At 40.0% G+C, this 15,423-nt stretch overlaps 1 protein-coding gene across 1 annotated transcript in view; it reads right to left on the bottom strand.

Moving 5' to 3' along the window:
* Window positions 1–15,222, bottom strand: part of LOC146617576 (serine/threonine-protein kinase D3-like) — a 54,156-nt gene extending 38,934 nt beyond the window's left edge. The window contains exons 1-2 of the mRNA XM_085373328.1: window positions 14,971–15,222; window positions 11,025–11,685 (exon numbers count right to left, since the gene is read on the bottom strand). Coding sequence (XP_085229454.1) covers window positions 11,025–11,321 — 297 coding nt within the window. The 5' untranslated portion in view covers window positions 11,322–11,685; window positions 14,971–15,222. The remainder of the gene's footprint in view (window positions 1–11,024; window positions 11,686–14,970) is intronic.
* Between the last annotated feature and the right edge of the window lie 201 nt (window positions 15,223–15,423).

Here is a 15,423-nt window from a genome sequence, read left to right as displayed (position 1 = left end):
ATTTAAACTTCTTATTAAGTCATCTGTACCTTGCTTATTTCTAAGAACTTATAAAATCCTGGACAAACCTGGAAATGAAACATAAAGGCTTATTTGAAGAGTGTATCAGCAGAGAAAGAGCCCAGGCAAAAGTCATTAATGAGCTTCTCACGGGCTCAAACAATGGACCCGTTTCTCTGCAGTTTATTACTGAGACTGGAAAACATTACTGGGATAAAAGGAACTACATTGTGTGAGTCATACTAAACACTGTTGAGTTTGGTTTAGTTCAAAAGAAGTGTGACCACTGATCACCTGTAGTGAGGTCATTGCACAGGCTTCCTGTAAAACTGAGAAGTCAAACTTGTAATTCTTGGTTTTGAGACCCTGCGTGTTCTCAGACGTGCTCGTACGCTGCGACCCTGCTCAGGTCATCTGGATCAGGCTGGTTACTCGCTGCTCTCCAAGATTGGTGAACACACGTTTACCATATAGGCTCCATGCTGCCTGGCATCATAATCAAGGTTGGCACATTCCAAACTTTAAACCACATTAAAATAGGTTATTTTTCTTATTTTATAAATTTTAAGCCAGTTTTCATTTTTTTTTACAGTTGATTTCATTTTACATTTAAATCTTTAATTGATTTAACTTCTGGATTTTTTAAACCACCCTAGTGTAGCCTTATGATTGCTGTTTATAATTATATTATTTTTTGGATTATGTAGTAACCCGGTTACGGTATCTGTATGAACTGCATATGGAGAACTGATTGATTTTGTTTATGTAAATAATTTATGTACATAAGCCATCTATTCTTATGCACTTGAAACACACAGGGTTCTGTAGTGGGGCCCATAATCTTCTTTTTTTTACCTTATTTTAAAAAAAAAAAAAACACAAAAACAAAACAAACAAACAAAAAAAAAACCCCTTGGAAATTTAAATTTGTCTGACCCTGTAGAATCATGTGATCCCCTAAAAAACACAAAAACAAAAAAATAAAACAGTTTTGGGTGAAGACATTTATCTTGTTGCTGTAGGATATTAGCCTGAGCTCGATCTTTGGCTGCTCTTCTCATCTAATATCTATCAAAAAGGTTTTTAATATGAAAATGGATGTGTGTGTCCGTGGAGCTTCTACAGAGAGCCAAAACTGCCAAAATCCAAACCAAATAAAAAGACAAATCATTTCATCATGTTTTCTTTTCAGACGTTCCCTTTAGGGGTCGCCAACATCTGCCTCTTATATCCTCCTCCTTCACTACATCAGAATCAGATTCCTTTATTAATCCCTAAGAAAATTATGTAATTTATGAATCTCCACTTAACTCCTCCTCTTTTCCTCTTGTCTGGCACCTCAATCTTCATCATCCTGTGTCCAATATATCCCACCTCCATACCATCTCACCCTTTCCTCTTTAGCTTTGTCTCCAAGCTGTTCCGCTGATGCACTCATTTCTAATCCAGTTCCTCCTTAAATGCGTTGCCTATGGGTTTGCTTGTTAGTTTATTTACCCTGTAATAGTCACCTCATCTGCATACTGAAACGGAAGAGAACAGGGATTTTTTTTTTTTTTTTTAAAGATGTAAAATGTATGTAGATAAATTAAAACAAATGGAAACAAATGATGTAAACAAAAAAATAGGGAGGAAAAAATATGAATGAACAAAACAAATGAGAAGAATAAATGATAAAGTCAATATAAAGAGAAATTAATTGATAAATATTAAATCATAAAATGTTAGATTATTTTTGTGCACTTAACTGCATTAATTTTTAACTGACATCAAGTCATTTATTGATTTAGGCAATTTAAATCCTTTGTGCATTTTAACAACCATGTCAGTGGAAATGAAGCATATGTGCAGATGCACTCAGCCCCGCAATGAGATTCAGATTCATATAAAAGCAGAACCAGACACACGTGAAGCTCTATAAATCGGACACAAAGACAGCAGCCGGGTCATTTCAGAGACACATTACATCCACTTACATTCATTTCCCGGAGACACCCCAACCATAATCCACAAGCACTACTTCCATAACCCAAATCCTTACTCAACGCTCAAATCATCTGAGGATTGTGGAAACAGGCACACAGAAAATAAGGTACCTTTATAGGGTGATGTCATTTACCTATGACACAGGTATTATCTATTTATTCTTTCAATTATTATTTTAATTTATTCTTTCACCTTTATACTAGTCTTGAACTTCTGGTGATAATTGTGTATTTTAAGGGGAAAAGATGGACTTTATTATTTTAAATAAAAAGGCAGCTAAGAAATTATTTCATATTATTCATTTCCACACTTCATGCCCACCCACTGCTTTATGTACCTGCACCTTCAGCCAACTATGAATCAGGTTTAAACCCACAACCTTCTTGCTTTGAGGCGAGAGTGCAGACCTCTGGACCTACATGTAGCTGATTTATTACACAGATATATGACGGAACCTGTCACAGTGCTTTAAATGGCTTTTATTTCACTTTAAAAACAGTAAAACCTTGAAATATAAGAGTAAAGTCAATATTTTACCCCATTTCTTTTTCAGCAAACACAGACCATCTGCACAGTTTGTACCCGAGACTTTTGGATTCTACATTTTGAAGACCCATAATTAGCATTTTGGGAACCACCATGTTGGTTTTTATAGCCAGAAGTGACCACATCTGGACCAGAGGGTGGAGTGCTGAGTTATCAGCCAATATTCATTTGCAACAAACAGTCTGCTGACATACAAGAATTTTACTCATTAAAATTTAAGCACAGTTTTAACCATATTAAAAGTCAGATAATTCTATTAAAAATGCTCTAAGAACCAAACACAAACAAACATAGCAGAGTCGTCCAAAGTTGAAGCCATGCAGATAGCTAGCGGTTACAACTGGTGATACGGTGGCTAGTCTACTAGCCCTTTTCCATTTTTACCTATTAAACTTAACAGGATGCGACTCGGTTTTGTTTGTTTTCTGTTAGAATAGAGTAGCACATAATAAGTGTGGGGTCGTTATAGCAACACAGCCGGAAGTCCAGTGATGTCATTTGTTTGCAACACGAGCACCACAACAAGGAAGGATATTTGTTGAGGCGATGATATACCTGCTGCTCGATCAGTGGCTTTTTGTCTGACTCGGGGACAGCTGTGTTAGTTTGTGTGGAGCCATTTCCTTTGTTTCTGGATTTCAAAAGTGGTGCTTTTAATTTTTGTGAATCATCGAGTGACGCCACTGACTAGCCAATCGGTGGCATGCAATCACATTTTTCAGTGTCTACAGATCTCTTGGAACCCCAGCCAAGTAGGTACTTAAAATAAAAAAAGTACCTGGTACCAGGTACAACCAACTAGTGGAAAACCCTAAAAACTGAGTCGAGTCAAGTCGAGCTGAACTGAGCGGTTACTAGTGACAAAAAGCTAAAGGCATATCCTAAGTCCTGCATATGAGTAATTTTAAAGAAACATACATCCTCAAGCACTTTGTTATCATTTGTAGCTGTAAATGAGGGCTGACTTACTACTGGAGTGCACATTAGACAAACTGCAGATTTGGCATTTATGTATTAGTTTCATTTTTTTAAACTTTTGGAGGTTGCTACTAGCAAAATGAACATTAATTTGTGGATTTTCCATAAAAATGATTCTCTTCATGCATCTTTAGTCAATCACCGTTTGCCTTTGGTGTAAACAACATGTATATTCTGTATTTGGGGTGACATATGAGCTGCACACCTGAAGATTTACAACAACTACAAGAGTTACAAGCATTTAAAAGCACCATAACACTGACTCCCTCTCACATACCTGTGCTACTAACATTCACGTCTCCACCTGAAGCACCACCTGGCCTTGGCAGCCATGGAAACCAGCAGAGTAGAGGACACAGCAAAGAGAGACACTGCTTTAAAGGATATCCTTTATTAAAAGCAAGCACATAGTTTTGTAATGCTGGTTATTGTTGCCGAGGAAGAAATTTAACACCTGAACCACTGGTCACTGTCAAATAAGCTAGCATGACTTTTTCAGGTTTTCTAACATTCAAATGCAAGATTTAGATGTGATCACAACAACCTGAGAAACATTAAGAGCTCATAATCCAGGTTAGTGAAGTTCAAACTGTAACTGTAAATATCACATTATCCAAAACCCTTTGTTGGTGGGCATCTTTTGAAATACAGACAGTGTTATTTTTATTCACCCCACTGAAACTGCTCGTTTTAAAAGTTTTAAGCTTCATAAATTGCTCTAGGATGTGTTGAGTGATGAAGGGCTGTTAGTGCTGGGATTAAGTATGTTAATGGGGTGCTTTCCAGTGCAGGAACTGGTGGGCAGGTTTGAAAATGCCCCTATAGGGCCAGATACAGGGTCTTTTCTGGTTAGAAGAAAAGCACCTAATCAGGGGGAGGCCGTTCTGAGCAGCCCTTTAAAATGCTAGCAGAGCTTGGTGGGGATGAGGTAAACAGAGACAGCAACAGGTTTCAACAGCGTAAAACTGTCAAAACATACAAACACAACGTTAAAAGGGGAGGTTTAAAGGAGTTTCCTCATTCCTGATCCATATAAATGCTTGCAACTTTCACAGTGGTCACAAATAATGAAGAAAATAGAGATCAAGTATTTTCTGTGCATTTTGTATTAATGGCCAATTTGTCTTTAAAGGAAAATTCCTCTAATTACTGTTAGCAAACAGCAAACAGTATGCTCCAGACTTAGGAGCAGACAGCAGGACCCCACATGAGGTCTAGGGTGAGCGATTGCTCGAATGAGGCTGATATTTCTTCTCTGTAGCTCCACACCCAGATGTACTTTAAAAGATATCAGTCAAGAGCAGAAAAACAGTTTGAGGCGAGAGTGACTTTTCGTTCACACCACAGAGGAGTCCGTTACAATGAGTCAAACCCTGAGAGATCAATGTATAGATGTCTTTCCCCAGGTATGCATTGGTGTTATTCTCAAGATTATTCAAATGTAGAGGAAGCAGGTCTGGATTTCTTTTTTTTTTAAAATTAATTAATGTTGTTGGTTCAAAGCTGAGAGCTCAACCAAATCAAACTCCTGAGTTTCTGACACAAAAGTTCTGATTGTGACAGGTTACTGTGACTTTGAGGTACTAAGTTTGAAACAGAGGCTGGGTTTTTAGGATCACCAAGTCTCAAGGAAAACTCCATCTGTGTAGAAAATCAGAAAATAAAAGAGGACCTAAAATCGAACCTTGCAGAACACTATAGGTAAACTTACTTATGGTGACTGAAAAAGGTTCTTTCTAAAAGATCATAAATTCAGTTAATTAAAAGCAAAACAAGCCTCTAATGCTGCCTTTTTTCACAGATGAACTGGTCAACCCTTCAGTACATCTGTGCCCGGCCTGCTTGTTCCTTATTGCACTCACAGTAAAGGAGACTCTTTGCAATTCTGAAAAAGTGACAGATTATAAGACTGAAAGTCACAATACAAGTCTCCTACAACTCCACACATGCTGCTCCTTTGCTTGCTGCTGATGCAACACACTAAAAATGCTGCAAGACCAAAACCAGGAGGCTGCAAAGCTCCGTAAAGTTTTGAAAGCTGCAGGAGAAAAATTCTCTGCGATCTTATCGCTGCTTATCGTCTGCTCAGTGATGATTAAAAATACTGCGGTTTCAGTTTCACAATCCAGGATGGGACTGTGTGTGTGTGTGTGTGTGTGTGTGTGTGTGTGTGTGTGTGTGTGTGTGTGTGTGTGTGTGTGTGTGTGTGTGTATGTATATGGTGAGGGTGGCATGGGATGAGGGTGTAGCAAGGCAACCTGCAGAGGAGGGGAACTTCCCTATACTTTGCCACGACGACTCTGGCCTCCTACACACGCACGCGGCTGGACTACAGTAAATCAGAGCAGATGCATCCACCCGCCCACAGACGGAGCTCTCAGCTTCTTGATGTGGATGCAAAAGGAGAAAAAAAAAAAAAAAAAAAAAAAAAGGTTGAGAAATTCCAGCGATCGAGTCATTTTCGGCACAAACCAAACAAGACCAGTTTCCACCTCTTCACCTCTTTAAGCGTTCCTGCTGGAACATCTACTTTGGGTTTTCAATCAGACAGAGAAAGAAATGACACTATAAATTATACTGTAGTTTTAGCAAATAAAACATTTTGGTAGTTGTAATATTTTTTTAATTTATTATTATTAATTATTATCATCATCATCATCATCATCCTGGAGCGGGCAAGCAGGTCAGTCTCTACATGCATTTCTATGATTTTTATTTATTTATTTATTTATTTTTTTTAAAATGCAGATGCACAGATATTCCCAGGTGGCAGAGAAGAGGGGAAGATTCTGCAAGAGCTGGAAAAATCCTCTGCAGTCACTTTATTTCCCCGTTTCCACTTCTTCTTTTCCTGTTGCACATGTCACAATTTCTTTTTCTCAGTTGTGACCAGAGATGGGCAGTAACGTGTTACTGTAATCTGATTACTTTTTTCAGGTAACGAGTAAAGGGATTACTATTGCAAAAACGGTAATTAGATTACCGTTACTTTACCGTAGGAACGCTGCGTTACTGCGTTACTAAAACCGTGATTTTTTTGCAAGAATGTCTCATGACAGTGACGTAAGCGAGTGCGCCGTTAGTGACAACAGCTGTGTGCAGATCAACAGTGGATCATATATCGATTGTGGGAGAGAGTATGAGCATGCAGCGTTTAAAGCGTGGAAGTACTGACCTTACTTTGAGTTTGATTCCATAAAAAGTGACAAAAACATTAGTGTCCGTTGTGCGTGGGAAGAAAACTTCTTTTTAAAGCGAAAAAAAACCCCCTCTAAACTTCCAAGCAAGCACCGAGTGTGCAACGACGTAATGGGAAATTCACAGATAAACTCGCGGATTCTTCCACTGACCGCTGCGGCACACCTGCACCAGGGTAAACCTCCGCCTATGCCACTCCTGCTGTACAGGTGAAGATAGAGCAACAGTACCGCTAGTCTTTGATGTTATTTATTTTCTGCTGTGTTTTACTTGCATCTATTTGAAAGACTGAGTGTAAACACACAAAAATATTTTATTTTATGTGCTGGAATGTGCAGAAAATAGGTTTAAATGTTAAACAAATTTCTTCCAGTCAGAGAATGTTGCATATAATTTAATTTTTGCTTGATGCATAAAGTTAAAAGGTTAAAACTAATAAAACAAGTTTTAAAAAGATACTTTTCCATTTGATTAAATTTTGTATGATGGATTATGCAGAAAAAGTAGAATTGGGCTGAAAGATCTATCGCTTTATCACCTCTTCAGGTTGTAAATCGTGTTTTTAAAAAGTAACTAAGTAATTAATTACTTTTGAAAATAAGTAATCAGTAAAGTAACAGGATTACTTTTTTGGGGGGGGAGTAATCGGTTATTAGCTACTGATTACTTTTTTCAAGTAACTTGACCAACACTGGTTGTGACACCTAGACCTCATGTTTTGTTTGCAGTTTGTCGGCTGATATCTGCCTACATATGCTCACTGATTGCAGCAGGCCAGTAAATCCAGTTTTGCCCTTGAATTCTGTGCAAATGTCTGCACCAACAAATTACATGCATATTTACTACATTAGCAGACTTTAAACATGTGTGATTCTTAGCGAGGGGATGAAAAAAAATGCTTTTATGTGTGGGGGAAACCACAGAAAACTAACGCTGTAGGTGTGATGATACATATTGGCAGATACTGGAAACAAGCTATCAAATGTGGCTTTATCTGAAAACTTCAGAAGAAGTAGTGATGGTATAAATACACATGTCTGCGTGTTTGAAATCACTGTAGTAGGCTGTAAAGCTGTCAACAAATATTTGATTCTAATCTCACCTTTGACAAACAAAGACCTGCTACGACCACCTTAAGAATACCGCGAGAATCCGTTTAACACTCAGGTTTAGTGACAGGTTTTTTCCTTTTGTTTAGATTATTGTAATGACTTTCCAAAGAGTATCAGTCATAAAGCATTAAAGTGCAAACACCATTACAAAAACTGAGAAACGTAAACATATTACACCAGTTTTAATGACTCTACACTGGCTCCTCAGAACTTCTGTAATTCATTTTAAGATTTTACTTTACTTTTAAAGCCCTTCATGGTCTGGCCCCAGAACAGACTGGCAGAGGGAACAGTCAGGTGGAGGGAGGAAGAAGATCTAAGACTGCAAGAAGAAGTGGGAACATGAAGAAGGTCCAACAGAGATGGTGAGGTTGAATGTCCGTAGGAGAAATCTGTTTAACTGGGAGCCAGTGAAGCTGTTGCAGAACAGGAATGATGTGGCGAGTCGAGGTGGGTTATACCCATAACGTGGGCAGCTGAGTTCTGGACCAGCTCAGGCTTATAAAGGATACGAGAATGGAAGGATAGAGTACGATCAAGGATGACACCCAGACACTTAAACTGTTAAAGAATTTCTTCCTTATATTTTTTCTTGATTTATTATTTGATTCTGTTATGCTATACAAATAAAACTTGATTATTTTCAATTTTTATTAAAAGAAAGCATCTTAAAAATCTCAATGCTTAGACCTGACAGTGACAAACGAAAAGATTTTAAAGAAATTTTGCACCTGTGTGGAGCTTTTTAAACAAAAATTCAAACATGATTTTGATTTTGTCGGCTAAACTGTGAGCATGCATGAGAGCAGAAGCCCCGTCACTTCATTTTCATGTTAAAAATTGGAAATCAACTTCCTCACAACAGCCGTGCCTTCATATCACAGAAGTGGTGAGACCTGGACGTACGCACGTATCAGTGTTTTTTGTGCACATTTTTTGGCATTTAGGCCAAATAATGTGCACACAAAAACAAAAAAAACCAAACAAAGACACTCTTTCGGTTGCCATTATGCGCAATAACAATAGATACAGCCTATCAGCTGGCTGTTTTATCACTTTCTTTCACTTTGACCACCCTGTTGCTCTTGCGACCCCAAACACACGACTGTAAAACAGGAAGTGCAGCCGCTGACACAGCAATGCCAACCAGGAAGTGACATTCCCTGTGAAAAAGACTTTTCCTCTGCTGAGGGTGGGAGCTCAGCCAGTGACAAGCTGCAAACAAACACTGCCTAACAGACTGGATGTGCTCGCACAACCCAGCCAGCGCTGGAAATGCGTCTGCAGAAAGAAGTCAAAAATGAGAGCATCACTAGGTTTTAATCTCCAACCCATCATGCCTTGCAAACTTGCTGCAAACTGTGTGTGTTCATTTGGGTATGTGTGTCTGTGAGTGCGTGTTGTAGCTTGCTGGGAAATGCACTGAGTGATGTAAACGCAGGTGGTACGTTCAGCAGTGGTAAAAACCAGAAAACCAGCAGATGGTGAGAGATAAGGTGAGGCTCAGAGCGGAAGCTAGAAGCTTGTGAAGAAGCTCTGACACAAAGTTGAATGCATCCCCAAGTGTGTCTAACAGTGTCGGCCTGCCCACTTTGCTTATATTTGGCGACACATTTCAGCAATTTTTTTTTGGTTTTATTTTTAGACGTGCCTGACAGAATGATGCCTGCCCTGGTCGCTATATGATGGACTCTAATATATTTGTATATCACCGTCTGCAAGCACGCAAGGACCCACTTAAGGGTTTTTTTGGCATCAGACCATTAACATCGGGCTTTGTGCACAAGTCCACACACCTGATAATTATTTGTGTCCACATAGGATTCATTTCTTGCCTGTGGGGGTTTGCAACGGTCTCTAAACAAGCGCAATTCCCGCCTGGTTTGCAAACTACCTTATAAAGATCTCACCCTGGTACTTCGGTTCTCATTTGTTTTGATGGTCCTTCATATTATTAAGCCACTTCTTTAGACAGGCTATAATTGACTGTCTTGGAGTGTACCTACTCACAGTAACACTTAGTGTGTTTGGGAAATCCCCTGTGAGCTGGACGGCCATTCTAACAAGAAACAGGTAAGGAGCAGTTCATGTGCCTCCGAGCTCAGTGACGACTACCAAGATGATGGAGCTGCAGATCATGCAGAGATTGACAGAGTCACTGGAGACGCAGCGGACTAATCGTTATTAGCTCATCACTGCAGAGAAGAACATTTAACACTCCTTCCTCCACAAATGCAATCAAATGCTTGCAGCTCACGAGCTCTCGCAGACATCGCGGCCAAAGTTCAGATTTGTTGAAGTGCAGAATGTGACAGGCTCGACACACGACGATTAGAAAAGAGGAATCCAGCAGGGCAGCGAAGGCAAAAAAAAGAAAAAAAGGAGGAGAAGTTGATGCTGTGAATAAAAAAGACTGAATGACACGTTGTGGGTTTTCCTCCTGTAGGCTGACCAGAGGAGGAAAACACTTTCTTCAGAACAGTTTTCCATTCACGTAGACGTGCCGGGGTTGTGTTTTCTCAGTCGCTGGGATTGTTGTTGGTCAGCACAGATTATAATTGTTATGACTTCCTCCAAATAGCACCCTCTCCTTAAAGCTCTTAAGGTAATCAGTACAGGTACAGCAAACAGACCGGCATCCTGCTGTTTTGGAAACTCTCCCTTCTGTGGCTTCCTCAGCAACGAGTGGGTTCTACACCGGGGTGGAAAGCCGCATCGGCATGCTTGAGCCTTACTTTGATCCAAGGAATCGAATCATGCATATTTATGTGCACATACACACCCCGAATTTAAAAAAAAAAAAAAAATTTAGGACTTTTTATTAGACAACAGGGTGGGTTTAGACAGTCACCAAAGAGCCTCGGCTCAGAATCAAACCTGTGTCGCTGCGTTCAGCCCTGCAGCCTATGGTCAACCGGTGTCTGAACTCCGACCTTTGACCAATAAGTTTATATGAAAGGTAAAAAGAAAGTTGTGTGGCACTGAGCCTCTGAGGGTGGGGTGAGGAGGACAAAGGGATGCTAAGGTGCTGAGCCTCATTTCAATACAACTAAATGGGTGGATGTGGGATGTGAACTTTTTTGAATCCTGAAGGTGAGACGTGCCAGTTAAAATCTCCAAACTTCTGCTTTAAGGTTGTGGATTAAAAAAAAAAAAAAGAGGAAAAAAAGGAAAGTGTACAGAAAAAAAACCCTTTGGTTTTACCTTCTGATCCACGATGGAGCAGACGAGCTCCCTGACGGAGGACAGCGACACATCTCCAGGGTCGAGGGTGACCGCCTCCCTCGTGAGTCCGATCTGAAGCAGGAAGGAGATGCCGTGGAACGAGCCCCGTGAGTTCGTGGGGCTGGGCGCCGACTGGCTGCCGTTGGAAAGCCGGCTGCAGATGGTGGCTGGCGGGCTGGGAGAAGGTGATGGGGTGGGCGGGGCCGGGTGATGAGGTAGGGCATGGAACGACCTTGGAGAAGCTGGCAGGGGCGGCGGGCTGTTATCGGTAGACATTGTCTGCTATCTGTGACGTGGTGGTGGGAGAACGACCTCGAAGGTGAACATCCAAAATTTAAAAAAGAAAAACGGTCAGCAGAGCATCGTGCGTCCAATCACTTGTCCCAATTTTTCAGCACTGAAATCCTGCGAATAAAGCTTCCTCTCACTGCAGAGCATCTCCGAGGCCAACCAGAAGAAAAATAGACTGAAGTAAAAGCCTGAGCTCTCGGGTAGATCGCCTTTAAAGAGTTTTATAACGTGGTTAAATCCTCAATAAATCCTCTGACCTGCTGGATGAGACTGCTGATCGGGAGCAAGAAAACAACGATGAAATGCTGCAGATCTTCCCCGTCTCTGCTGCTTTCACTCAAAACATCTGCTAGAAATAGAGACAGAGGAAAGATGAATCAGTCAGGAAAAAATAAAATCTCTCAAACGTTAAAATCTGTAAGAAACTTGCACATAAATAGACATCAACTTTGGTGGCACTGAAATCCTTACTCGAGAAGCTACATAAAAATGTTTATACTCAAGAGGTTAAAGCACAATCAGTAACTTGATGATGTAATGATTAACTGAGCTATTCCATCTTAAAATGTTTGTGTAATGCCACAGAGGGGGCACACTTTTACATCTTTACCTATGCTAAAGGTCACAGTGCACACTGGGAAAGATGAAAGGAAACATCACAACAATATAACAATATACGCTCGAAAGCTGAGTCCTTTCATGTGGCGCCATCAGAACAAATGCAGAACAGTTCTTAACATCAATATCAAAATATGAATGTCTAAATATTGTGAAATCTTATGTTAACATATTGAGCTTAAATACATGTGAAAATAAAAAATAAATGACCATAAAAACGCAAGAAGAAAATTGTGCAGGTGTGTTAAGCACAGCTAATTTTCAATAAGTCATTAGTTACATGAAAATGTAAATGATTTTAATTGTTTATGTCAAGGTTAAAGACAAATTTGTAAACCTTCCGATGACTTGTAGCCGTCACAAAAGCCTGTTCTGTTGTACCTTTAAATTTTTTCATAAACATGTTTGTTATTAAAGATGCAGGCAGTGACGACTGGTCCCTCAGCATGAAGGCCACTTGACTGTAAAGAAAAGATGGAAGAAGAGAAGCCTCCTTACTGAGAATTTGGGCATGAAAAGCGAACCTAGTGATGCGTGAGTTTACAGGTCATTGGCCAATGAGCACATCCTGGATAATCCTCCTTCTTGACTCTAATAACGATCGTAATTTACAAAATGAACTTCAGCAATTTTATTAAATATGACCTGAAATTAGTGACTGAGCCCAAAAACTCATCAAGAAAGTGTTTACTGAGGTCACAGATAAACAAAGCACAGGTCCCATTTCGATGTTTTAAAGCCTGGAATCTTCTTGGGTGTTGCATAAACATGTCACTTCCTGTGTCCATGACGCTGCATTATACAACACCCACGAAGGACACATCACACTGCTGCACATGATTAAAAAAAAAAAACAAACAAAGAAAAAAAACCAAAACCACACGGCGCAAACATAACGTACAAGCGTACGAGGGATCACATGATGCTGATTTACTGTTGCCAGTAGGTGGCACTGTGACTGTGACTCATTACTGTAATGCAGGCGTCCCGCAGCTGGATCAATGACCGAGTTGTCTAGCATGTGAAGTTTAAGACAGACTAGAAGATATATACTCAGTCTAACACAGAACTTCAAAACTTTGAAGAAATGTGTTTCGATTAGACTGGCCAAAGATCACGCTGATGCCTCTCTGGGTTGAGTTTGTGATACACCTTGAAAAACAATGGACTTCTTGTTGGGTATAAGGCATGGCTCGAAGAGGATTTTCCATACAGCTTAAGATGTGTGTATTAAATGCCATACGTGTATGCAAAGCAAAACAGCCGGGCAACTGCATTGAAATTTTTCAGGGGGCCCTTTGGGACCATTTTGCACCTCTCAAATCAAATCAAATCAAATCACTTTTATTGTCACATCACATGTGCAGGTACATTGGTACAGCACATGTGAGTGAAATTCTTGTGTGCGAGCTTCACAAGCAACAGAGTTGTGCAAAATACAATAATGTAAACAAAAAATACAAGAATGGCTACATCTGAAACTAATAAATATATGTACAATATATAATAGTATATGCATTTCTGGATGTGTATACTAAATATTTTTCTACGTGTGTGTGTGTGTGTGTGTGTGTGTGTGTGTACACACACATATTTTACAAATTAAATAGAGTAAACAATAAATAAAATATATAAAATAAAATATACAGAGTGAGACATGTGCAAAACAGTGGCATTACTGTACAATATGGATCTCATATTTAAAACCCATAAAATACAAAGGGTTTATCCACTTCTGACATGTGTGCAAACTTTTTGGTGAAGGTTTGAGCATATTTAGCCCCTAAAATAAAATATTGTGTTGATTCGTTTGCAGAAATAATAAAAATAAGCAGCACAACTCCAACAGAGGCTTCATACTTTCAGTGCTCAGGTGCTAGCGAGCCGCTTTAAGGGGTATAAACCTGAAGGGAGAGATACTCTTTATCTTAATTTATCTCATTTGAATAATATTATTAATATAAAAAAATGTTCCTTTTTTTGTGTACTGAATGCTTAAGGACTTCTCCCCCCCCAAATATATGGCTCTCTGTTATGTCTCTACAAGCAACAAAGCTCACTGAGGCCTGTTGCTGCCCCTCTGTAGGTTTCCAGAAGCTGTCCAATCAAAAAAAGTTCCTTTAAAGAGAAGGCTGGCCTTAAAGAGACAGGAGCACATAACGATTATTTTGAACCCTTATTCATGTACATGTATTCTAATAAAGCTCCAATATTAAAAAGCAGAGTTGGACATGAGCATTGCAATCACTGCATAACAATATGAATGAAACAGAGACTAAACAGCAGATGAGCATTACCGGACGCTTTTGGTGTCTGACAGCTTCCACATGCGCCATCGAGTTGACTTCAAAAAGTTGACTTCATCATCTCGACACTTTCTGACTTCTGAAGCAGAGTTTATTTATAGAATTGAATTGCATAATAACGTCTGAAACAGGTGCTAAAGTCAGGAACTGTGGCTGCCGGCAAGCTGGCAAACCATAAAGGGACCCATACTGCTCATCTGCTGTTTGCCATCTATCTCAGACAGTGTTACACAGAAACTTTCTATGAATAAATTCTGCATTTTGAACAGTTAAACTGCAGGAACATCAGGGTCAGATTATCGCATTATTTACAGACAGTTTTCATTTGAAGCCAAAACTAAAGTCCTGGTTTGAATAAGTTAAGCGGCGCAATATTGATTGTTGACATGAAAGATATTGTTTTGTTATGTTTAACTTGAAATAAAAATCTCATATTAAACTGCCGCTTCATGATTGTGTAAAAATTCTGATTTTAACTTAAAACATTTATTACAGTCGACTTCTAGCTCGTGCACATGAATATGAGCAGTTTCCTTTTGATCTCTCTGTAAACTGTGGTTGGCTACATCTGGATTTTCGCTCACTTATGAGATGATAAAATAACTCTGAATTAACTGAACCTGCACCAAGACTGAACTTTGCCAACAGGTTGTTTGCTTTTCACAGCATTCACGCGAATGAAAAACAGAAGTTAAAGGCATCACAAGTACCTCGGAGAGCCCGGTGGTTTCTCCGCTTCCATCGCAGCACAGGCGAGCAGAAAATGTGCGTCCCATTCAGCGGCAGCTCGGACCGCAAAAAGGCCGAGTTAAGGAACACAGACCCGGTGGGTCCTCCACAGCAGGTCCCGATGGGACTGAAAGCGACAGTTAAAAGCAGCCAGAAGGACCTTTGGACTTTTGTTTTTGACTCTTTCCTCTCTAAACTCTCCCGGGAAGTCGCAGTCCGACCGAGCAGCTCCAGCTTCATGCGGATCTGATGATTATCAGCTGCGAAACACGCAGGGGCAAAAAAAAAGTGCAGCTCTCACCGGCAGGAGGAGGTCACACTCTGAGGGAAATTCAGGGACCGGACAGCTGGTGTCTTTGCAGCCCCGCTCTTTATGATGGAGGCTCCATAATCAGGCCCTGTCGGAGATTTCAGGCACTCATGGCTTCGGTTGC

The sequence above is a fragment of the Diplotaxodon limnothrissa genome, linkage group LG15 (assembly GCF_057381915.1).
Source record: "Diplotaxodon limnothrissa isolate DT_005_m linkage group LG15, D_limnothrissa_male_GT1.1, whole genome shotgun sequence".
In the NCBI taxonomy this organism is placed as follows: domain Eukaryota; kingdom Metazoa; phylum Chordata; class Actinopteri; order Cichliformes; family Cichlidae; genus Diplotaxodon; species Diplotaxodon limnothrissa.
The sequence above is the reverse complement of the archived record's forward strand: the minus strand, read 5'-3'. Positions and strand labels throughout refer to the sequence as shown.